Genomic DNA, 11,076 nt, shown 5'->3' on the forward strand with positions numbered 1-11,076 from the left:
ACACAGCTCTACACCTGTTAGACTAGATAGTACTCATACAGGAGACACAGCTCTACACCTGTTAGACTAGATAGTACTCATACAGGAGACACACAGCTCTACACCTGTTAGACTAGATAGTACTATACAGGAGACACAGCTTCACACCTGTTAGACTAGATAGTAATTACACAGGAGACACAGCTCTACACCTGTTAGACTAGATGGTACTCATACAGGGAGACACACAGCTCTTACACCTGTTAGACTAGATGGTACTCATACAGGAGACACAGCTCTACACCTGTTAGACTAGATAGTACTCATACAGGAGACACAGCTCTACACCTGTTAGACTAGATGGTACTCATACAGGAGACACAGCTCTACACCTGTTAGACTAGATAGTACCCATACAGGTCAGAGACACACAGCTCTACACCTGTTAGACTAGATGGTACACCCAGCCAGACTCATACAGGAGACACAGCTCTAGTTAGACTAGGTACCATACAGGTCAGAGACACACAGCTCTACACCTGTTAGACTAGATAGTACTCATACAGGAGACACAGCTCTACACCTGTTAGACTAGATAGTACTCATACAGGAGACACAGCTCTACACCTGTTAGACTAGATGGTACTCATACAGGTCAGAGACACACAGCTCTACACCTGTTAGACTAGATGGTACTCATACACCTACAGGAGACACAGCTCTACACCTGTTAGACTAGATAGTACTCATACAGGAGACACAGCTCTACACCTGTTAGACTAGATAGTACTAGAGACACAGTACACCTGTTAGACTACAGGTCAGAGACACAGCTCTACACCTGTTAGACTAGATAGTACTCATACAGGTCAGAGACACACAGCTCTACACCTGTTAGACTAGATGGTACTCATACAGGAGACACAGCTCTACACCTGTTAGACTAGATAGTACTCATACAGGTCAGAGACACACAGCTCTACACCTGTTAGACTAGATGGTACTCATACAGGAGACACAGCTCTACACCTGTTAGACTAGATAGTACTCATACAGGAGACACAGCTCTACACCTGTTAGACTAGATGGTACTCATACAGGAGACACAGCTCTACACCTGTTAGACTAGATAGTACTCATACAGGAGACACACAGCTCTACACCTGTTAGACACCTACAGGAGACACAGCTTAGACTAGATGGTACTCATACAGGAGACACACGGCTCTACACCTGTTAGACTAGATGGTACTCATACAGGAGACACAGCTCTACACCTGTTAGACTAGATAGGGGACACAGTACTTATACAGGTCAGAGACACACAGCTCTACACCTGTTAGACTAGATAGTACTCATACAGGAGACACAGCTCTACACCTGTTAGACTAGATAGTACTCATACAGGAGACACAGCTCTACACCTGTTAGACTAGATAGTACTCATACAGGAGACACAGCTCTACACCTGTTAGACTAGATAGTACTCATACAGGAGACACAGCTCTACACCTGTTAGACTAGATAGTACTCATACAGGTCAGAGACACGCAGCTCTACACCTGTTAGACTAGATAGTACTCATACAGGAGACACAGCTCTACACCTGTTAGACTAGATAGTACTCATACAGGTCAGAGACACACAGCTCTACACCTGTTAGACTAGATAGTACTCATACAGGAGACACAGCTCTACACCTGTTAGACTAGATAGTACTCATACAGGAGACACAGCTCTACACCTGTTAGACTAGATAGTACTATACAGGAGACACAGCTCTACACCTGTTAGACTAGATAGTACTCATACAGGAGACACACAGCTCTACACCTGTTAGACTAGATGGTACTCATACAGGAGACACAGCTCTACACCTGTTAGACTAGATAGTACATACAGGAGACACAGCTCTACACCTGTTAGACTAGATAGTACTCATACAGGTCAGAGACACAGCTCTACACCTGTTAGACTAGATAGTACTCATACAGGAGACACAGCTCTACACCTGTTAGACTAGATAGTACATACAGGAGACACAGCTCTACACCTGTTAGACTAGATGGTACTCATACAGGAGACACAGCTCTACACCTGTTAGACTAGATAGTACTCATACAGGAGACACAGCTCTACACCTGTTAGACTAGATAGTACTCATACAGGTCAGACGTGTTCTCTTCTCTCCTCGTCCAGGTCCCTCGCTCCAAGTGGGAGAAGGAGGACTACGAATCAGAGGAAGAGGAAGGAGGAGGGGTCAGGGTTCAACTCCGCCCCCTGCTCACCCCCTCCCTCCCTTTCCCCCCTGGACCCCACATCACCGTGACGACGGAGACGGAGGCAGCGCGAAGGAAAGAGAGGGACTGTATTTTTCCCAAGCCAGAGAGAACTATGTCCCCCTCTAGTGGCAGAGCCAGAGAAGACGGCCTGCAGGATGGAAAACACTCCGGAGACCCCATCCCTTCTGAGAAAGACGGAGAGACGGAGAGAGAGAGAGATCAGTTAAAGGAAAAGGAGCAGGAGAAGGATAAAGAACGGGACAGAGAGCGGGGGAAAGAGAGAGAAAGAGAGAGGGAACACAGCCGTGCTTCTGACAAAGATATGGACAGACCGAGAAAGATTCCCTCTTCCTCTCAGCGGCCGGAGAGGAGAGAGAGAGAAGGAGAGAGGACTGGGGAGAGAGGGATTGACTACATCAGTGAGAAGAGCTCCTCTCAGCGGCCGGAGAGGAGAGAGAGAGAAGGAGAGAGAGGGATCGACCACATCGGTGAGAAGAGCTCCTCTCAGCGGCCGGAGAGGAGAGAGAGAGAAGGAGAGAGAGGGATCGACCACACCAGTGAGAAGAGCTCCTCTCAGCGGCCGGAGCGAGAGAGAAGAGAGAGAGGAGGAGAGAGGACTGGGGAGAGAGGGATCGACCACACCAGTGAGAAGAGCTCCTCTCAGCGGCCGGAGAGGAGAGAGAGAGAAGGAGAGAGGACTGGGGAGAGAGGGATCGACCACACCAGTGAGAAGAGCTCCTCTCAGCGGCCGGAGAGGAGAGAGAGAGAAGGAGAGAGGACTGGGGAGAGAGGGATCGACCACACCAGTGAGAAGAGCTCCTCTCAGCGACCGGAGAGGAGAGAGAGAGAAGGAGAGAGAACTGGGGAGAGAGGGATCGACCACATCGGTGAGAAGAGCTCCTCTCAGCGGCCGGAGCGAGAGAGGAGAGAGAGAGAAGGAGAGAGGACTGGGGAGAGAGGGATCGATCACATCAGTGAGAAGAGCTCTCATCGGCCGGAGCGAGAGAGAAGAGAGAGAGGAGGAGAGAGGACTGGGGAGAGAGGGAGCGACCACAGCAGTGAGAAGAGCTCCTCTTCCTCCTCACACTCTTACTCACGAGATCGTAAACCTTTTTCTTCTTCCAGGGACCACAAAGCGACCTCTGACCCCAGAGCCAGGGAGCACAGAGACCACAAACATAAAGACCACAACGACCAGAAATCCTCCACCGTTGACCGTAACACCAACTCTACTGACCGTAGACCACTAGACGACCAGGAGACCAGCAGAGAACACAGACCGCCTCACCCCAAACACAAAGACCACAGAGAGCAAGGCAGTGCCTCTCCCGTCTCCAAGAGAGCCCCACCCCCATCGGACCCCTCCTCCAGCACCCAGAGATCTCAGGGAAGCTCTGAGCCCACCAGACCTAGCGAAAGCAGCCCTGGCAGGGACACGGAGCAGGACAGATACCCCTCTCCTCAGGTCTACATCTCCGTGGAGAACCAGCCCGGGAGGGGGAAGGCTGAGGGAGAAGAGCCCAGAGTAGAGCGCTCCTCAGCGGGGAGACAGAGCCAGCAGGCCAGCCTAGGAAACCTGGAGAAGGAGATGAGTGGTGGAAAACCCCACCAACACCCAGCCTCACTCTTACAGCCCCCCAGGACTGACAACAGGGCAGGGGTGCCCCGAGCTGTCAGAGAGAGAGAGAGAAAGAAAGAGAGAGAGAGGCAGATGCAAAAGATGAGGGAGAAGATGGAGAAGGAGAGAGATGAGGAGGGAGATAAAGATGTCAATAGGGAGAAGGAGAGAGAGAGAGGGGAGGAGAGAGAGAGAGGGGTTGATAGAGAGAAGGAGAGAGAGAGAGGGGTCGATAGGGAGAAGGAGAAAGAGAGGGAAAACCCTAAAGTCAGACCCCCTCCCTCGGTTCCTTCTTCCAGACCCCCTCCCTCGGTCCCTTCTTCCAGACCTCCTCCCTCGGTCCCTTCTTCCAGACCTCCTCCCTCGGTCCCTTCTTCCAAACCTCCTCCCTCGGTCCCTTCTTCCAGACCTCCTCCCTCGGTCCCTTCTTCCAGACCTCCTCCCTCGGTCCCTTCTTCCAGACCTCCTCCCTCGGTCCCTTCTTCCAGACCTCCTCCTGACCTGGTCAGAGAGACTGATGAGGCCTTCGAACCTGACTACAGCGAGGGAGAGATCTCAGAGGGGGAGGAGGAAGGAGAGAGAGCGCTGGAGGGAGAGAGAGCGCTGGAGGGAGAGAGAGCGCTGGAGGGAGAGAGAGCGCTGGAGGGAGAGAGAGCGCTGGAGGGAGAGAGAGCGCTGGAGGGAGAGAGAGCGCTGGAGGGAGAGAGAGCGCTGGAGGGAGAGAGAGCGCAGGAGGGAGAGAGAGCGCAGGAGGGAGAGAGAGCGGAGCATGGGGGTGGCAGCGGCAGAAGTCGTAGCAGCAGCGCCAGCTCTGTCGGTAGCCCGGGCAACAAGAAAGACAAGAAGAAGAAAGATAGAAAAGAGAAGAAGAAACAGAAGAAGAAGAAGAAGAAGAAAGATAGAAAGCAGAAGAGACAGGGGAGCCTGGACGCTGAGGAGGGAGAGATCACGGGACTGAAACACAAACACAAGAAGAAGAACAAGGAGAAAGAGGACAATGAGAGAGAAGACGAAGAGGAGGAGGAAGAGGAGAAGACCAAATGGCTCGCGTAGCCTTCTGAGACGTTTTCGTTGTGAAGCGTGTTCGTCACGTTTCAGCCCAAGGCTCCTGGCCCCTAAAACCTTATTCCCTAACTAGTGCACGACTTAAGGACAAGCCTCGTGTACTAAGAAGGGAATTCGGGTGCCATTTTTGGAGGAAAGAGACTTGTTTTTCTTCCCTCCTGTCAGTGAACAGAAAGGTCCTCAGAGAGGCATCACACATAGCCTGTGTTCCAAATGCCTCTTCCCTATATAGGGCCCCTATGTAGGGAACGTGGCTGTCGTTTGTGACGGGACACCCCCGTAGTGGAGATCGTAAAGAGGACTTAAACCGCTCTGCTCTGCAAGCTTGTTCACTCTAGTTCAACACTTTAACTAAGGGGGATGTTTTTTTTTTTTTTTTTGCTGAGGATTTGAAATAATTTAATGAATTTAAAGGCTGATGTATAAGATAAATATATAATTTTTTCTTTATAGACTCTGCTCAACAGAGGCTGTTTGCTTGAATGATGCTTCGAACTTTTGATTTCTATTTTTTTTTGTGTGTTTAAAAATAAATAAAAGGATGTAATTGCTAAACCTTGGTTTGTCCCTCCAGTCCCCCCGTCCACCCCACCCACCCCCCAGGTCTTCATTGAAGAGTTTCTACGACCTGGGATGTATCCCATATAGCAACCAGTTCCCTATGTAGTGGACTATATACAGAATAGTGAACCGTTATGGACACACACACACACATATATACCATCTTATTAGATATGTATTCTAGAGTGAAAACACCATCTTTTCATATCAGATATACATTCTCTAGAGTGAAAATAGCATCTATATACATTCTCTAGAGTGAAAACGTGTAGGAGGAGGACAGAAAGCACTATGGAGATGTTAATGAATGTTACTCTGCTGTCTACAGACTGAGCTAGACTGACCTAGAGGTAGTTGTGGGTCTATATTACTACTCTGCTGTCAACAGACTGAGCTAGACTGACCTAGTTGTGGGTCTATATTACTCTGCTGTCTACAGACTGACCTAGAGGTAGTTGTGGGTCTATATTACTCTGCTGTCTACAGACTGAGCTAGACTGACCTAGAGGTAGTTGTGTGTCTATATTACTCTGCTGTCTACAGACTGAGCTAGACTGACCTAGAGGTAGTTGTGGGTCTATATTACTCTGCTGTCTACAGACTGAGCTAGACTGACCTAGAGGTAGTTGTGGGTCTATATTACTACTCTGCTGTCTACAGACTGAGCTAGACTGACCTAGAGGTAGTTGTGGGTCTATATTACTACTCTGCTGTCTACAGACTGAGCTAGACTGACCTAGAGGTAGTTGTGGGTCTATATTACTCTGCTGTCTACAGACTGAGCTAGACTGACCTAGAGGTAGTTGTGGGTCTATATTACTCTGCTGTCTACAGACTGAGCTAGACTGACCTAGAGGTAGTTGTGGGTCTATATTACTCTGCTGTCTACAGACTGAGCTAGACTGACCTAGAGGTAGTTGTGGGTCTATATTACTACTCTGCTGTCAACAGACTGAGCTAGACTGACTTAGTTGTGGGTCTATATTACTCTGCTGTCTACAGACTGAGCTAGACTGACCTAGAGGTAGTTGTGGGTCTACATTTTGCAAAAGTACTTCCCAAAATTCACCAGATTTCCAGAAATCCCAGGTTGTAGGATTCCCAGATTTCCCTTCTTGATTTTAGGAATCTAGGATTAAAATAAATATATATATAAAAATACGTTTCTAGAGTTCAACCCTAGAGGTAGTGGGGGGGGGGGGGGGCATGTCTTATGGCACCTGCATTAATTATATTTACCCAGTTATGACAGTCTGTGAATATTGTTAGTTGAGCTGGACCGGGGGTAGAGATGCACTGGATGGTCTTACATATTGGATTTAAAAGGTTCGATGCATTGCACTGTGAAGATTCATCAATCTGTTACTTGGTTTTCTGCAATGACCTCTGTTTAATTTAAACTACCAGCTGAATGAATACCGGAGGGAATTTTTTTGTTTTTCCCCCTCTCTTGTTTTGAAGATAATAATTAAAAGATTCTGCAAAAAAAAAAAAATGTTGTTCTCCATTTTCTTTGTTCTTCACTTTTTAGTTTTTTTAGTTTTTACCCAGAAATCAAAGGTGCTTCAAATGTGGATCAATTTATATTAAGGGTCTGTAATTTATATTAAGGGTCTGTAGTTTATATTAAGGGTCTAATTTATATTAAGGGTCTAATTTATATTAAGGGTCTGTAGTTTATATTAAGGGTCTGTAGTTTATATTAAGGGTCTGTAATTTATATTAAGGGTCTGTAGTTTATATTAAGGGTCTGTAATTTATATTAAGGGTCTGTAGTTTATATTAAGGGTCTGTAATTTATATTAAGGGTCTTTAATTTATATTAAGGGTCTGTAATTTATATTAAGGGTCTTTAATTTATATTAAGGGTCTAGTTTATATTAAGGGTCTGTAATTTATATTAAGGGTCTGTAATTTATATTAAGGGTCTGTAATTTATATTAAGGGTCTGTAGTTTATATTAAGGGTCTGTAATTTATATTAAGGGTCTGTAGTTTATATTAAGGGTCTAATTTATATTAAGGGTCTAATTTATATTAAGGGTCTGTAATTTATATCAAAGGTCTAATTTATATTAAGGGTCTGTAATTTATATTAAGGGTCTGTAATTTATATTAAGGGTCTGTAATTTATATTAAGGGTCTAATATATATTAAGGGTCTGTAATTTATATTAAGGGTCTAATATATATTAAGGGTCTGTAATTTATATTAAGGGTCTGTAGTTTATATTAAGGGTCTGTAATTTATATTAAGGGTCTGTATATTAAGGGTCTGTAATTTAAATTAAGGGTCTGTAATTTATATTAAGGGTCTGTAATTTATATTAAGGGTCTAATATATATTAAGGGTCTGTAATTTATATTAAGGGTCTGTAGTTTATATTAAGGGTCTGTAATTTATATTAAGGGTCTGTATATTAAGGGTCTGTAATTTATATTAAGGGTATGTAATTTATATTAAAGGTCTAATTTATATTAAGGGTCTGTATATTAAGGGTCTGTAATGTATATTAAGGGTCTGTAGTTTATATTAAGGGTCTGTAATTTATATTAAGGGTCTGTAATTTATATTAAGGGTCTGTAATTTATATTAAGGGCCTGTAGTTTATATTAAGGGTCTGTAATTTATATTAAGGGTCTAATATATATTAAGGGTCTGTAATTTATATTAAGGGTCTGTAGTTTATATTAAGGGTCTGTAGTTTATATTAAGGGTCTGTAATTTATATTAAGGGTCTGTATATTAAGGGTCTGTAATTTATATTAAGGGTCTGTAATTTATATTAAAGGTCTAGTTTATATTAAGGGTCTGTAATGTATATTAAGGGTCTGTAGTTTATATTAAGGGTCTAATTTATATTAAGGGTCTGTATATTAAGGGTCTGTAGTTTATATTAAGGGTCTGTAATTTATATTAAGGGTCTGTAATTTATATTAAGGGTCTGTATATTAAGGGTCTGTAATTTATATTAAGGGTCTGTAGTTTATATTAAGGGTCTGTAATTTATATTAAGGGTCTGTAGTTTATATTAAGGGTCTAATTTATATTAAGGGTCTGTAATTTATATTAAGGGTCTGTAATTTATATTAAGGGTCTAATTTATATTAAGGGTCTGTAATTTATATTAAGGGTCTAATTTATATTAAGGGTCTGTAATTTATATTAAGGGTCTTTAATTTATATTAAGGGTCTTTAATTTATATTAAGGGTCTGTAATTTATATTAAGGGTCTGTAATTTATATTAAGGGTCTAATTTATATTAAGGGTCTGTAATTTATATTAAGGGTCTGTATATTAAGGGTCTGTAATTTATATTAAGGGTCTGTAATTTATATTAAGGGTCTGTAATTTATATTAAGGGTCTGTAGTTTATATTAAGGGTCTGTAGTTTATATTAAGGGTCTAATTTATATTAAGGGTCTGTAGTTTATATTAAGGGTCTGTAATTTATATTAAGGGTCTTTAATTTATATTAAGGGTCTGTAATTTATATTAAGGGTCTGTAGTTTATATTAAGGGTCTGTAATTTATATTAAGGGTCTTTAATTTATATTAAGGGTCTGTAATTTATATTAAGGGTCTGTAATTTATATTAAGGGTCTGTAATTTATATTAAGGGTCTTTAATTTATATTAAGGGTCTGTAATTTATATTAAGGGTCTTTAATTTATATTAAGGGTCTGTAATTTATATTAAGGGTCTTTAATTTATATTAAGGGTCTGTAATTTATATTAAGGGTTTTTAATTTATATTAAGGGTTTTTAATTTATATTAAGGGTCTGTAATGTATATTAAGGGTCAGTTTTCATTGTTACTTCCAGATCTTAAAGTTTTACTAAATCTAGTCACAAATGTATATTTTCCTTAAACAGCCTTGTGTTGTGTCCTTTTTCAGTTACTCGAGTAGAATGTCTATCAATGTGCTCGTCTTTTTGGTGAGAAATTACACTGGTCAACTCAAAACATTTTAATAAAGTATAAATCACACATCTTAGATTAGGGACTGGAAAAAATGCTTTTACTAATTGTTAATGGTTAATACATGATGAACAAACACACTTTTATAAATACTATATAAATGGTTTATCACTGACCCTTAAATAACGTCACGGTGATGTGTGGTCCGGGTGGGGGGGTGCGCAGGGGCGGGAGTTGAACCCTGACCCCTCCTCCAGACGTGTCCAAGTGAAAAGCTTGGCGAGTGAAGACCTTGACCTTCTTAACGTGTTGTTCTGTCGGATCAGCTATGCCTCGACTAGTTTTACGACGGATTTTAGGAACTTTTAATTGAAGTCGCCTATCATACTTGTCAAGCGCAGGATCTGCAAGGAAGGTTCGATGCCAAGATGAGGTTTTTAGGCTTCTGGTAAAAGAGGGAGATGGAGGAACGAGGCTAACAAATGTCTGTAGCTTTATTTATTTTATTCAACTTTATTAACTTGGCAAGTCAGTTAAGAAACATCTTATTAACAGTGATTGGCCAAACCCGGACGATGCCAATTGGTCAATTGTGCACCGCCCTTTGGGACTCCCATTCACGGTCGGATGTGATACAGCTAAACCAGTTAGGTAAATGTTTCAATTAGTTGACCATTGACCAAAGTGGCAAACATGAGCTTCAATGATTCACCTGCGTAATGCCCATTTTAATCGGATGAAAAATATGGACCCACCAGTCGACGACAACAGAACGGTTCCACCTGAGGAAAAGGAATAGATCCACCAGTCGACGACAACAGAATGGTTCCACCTGAGGAAAAGGAATAGATCCACCAGTCGACGACAACAGAATGGTTCCACCTGAGGAAAAGGAATGGGGCCACCAGTCGACGACAACAGAACGGTTCCACCTGAGGAAAAGGAATGGGGCCACCAGTCGACGACAACAGAATGGTTCCACCTGAGGAAAAGGAATGGGGCCACCAGTCGACGACAACAGAATGGTTCCACCTGAGGAAAAGGAATAGATCCACCAGTCGACGACAACAGAATGGTTCCACCTGAGGAAAAGGAATAGATCTACCAGTCGACGACAACAGAACGGTTCCACCTGAGGAACATTTTAAAGTTTTGACATAACAGGTCTTAAAGGTTAATTTAACATGTTTGTCCTGCAAGTAACATTGACGTTTTCAATTCTGAACGCACGAGGAAGGCCTTGGTCTGGATTGAAATGTACTGTAGATTACTGTGTAGATTACCAGCTACTAACCTAACGTAGCAGGCTAGCTGGCTGTAGATTACTGTGTAGATTACCAGCTACTAACCTAACGTAGCAGGCTAGCTGGCTGTAGACTACTGTGTAGACCAGCTACTAACCTAACGTAGCAGGCTAGCTGGCTGTAGACTACTGTGTAGACCAGCTACTAACCTAACGTAGCAGGCTAGCTGGCTGTAGATTACTGTGTAGATTACCAGCTACTAACCTAACGTAGCAGGCTAGCTGGCTGTAGGCTACTGTGTAAACCAGCAACTAACCTAACGTAGCAGGCTAGCTGGCTGTAGACTACTGTGTAGACCAGCTACTAACCTAGCGTAGCAGGCTAGCTGGCTGTAGGCTACTGTGT

At 43.2% G+C, this 11,076-nt stretch overlaps 1 protein-coding gene across 1 annotated transcript; it reads left to right on the forward strand.

The window, feature by feature from the left end:
- The first annotated feature begins 2,021 nt into the window (after positions 1–2,021).
- On the forward strand, positions 2,022–6,988 carry LOC135533598 (zinc finger CCCH domain-containing protein 13-like). Its single transcript, XM_064960886.1, has one exon. The coding sequence runs from the start codon at positions 2,374–2,376 to the stop codon at positions 4,930–4,932; it is 2,559 nt and encodes an 852-aa protein (XP_064816958.1). The 5' UTR covers positions 2,022–2,373; the 3' UTR covers positions 4,933–6,988.
- Positions 6,989–11,076: the final 4,088 nt, after the last annotated feature.

This window comes from Oncorhynchus masou, unplaced genomic scaffold, assembly GCF_036934945.1.
Source record: "Oncorhynchus masou masou isolate Uvic2021 unplaced genomic scaffold, UVic_Omas_1.1 unplaced_scaffold_2494, whole genome shotgun sequence".
Taxonomy (NCBI): domain Eukaryota; kingdom Metazoa; phylum Chordata; class Actinopteri; order Salmoniformes; family Salmonidae; genus Oncorhynchus; species Oncorhynchus masou.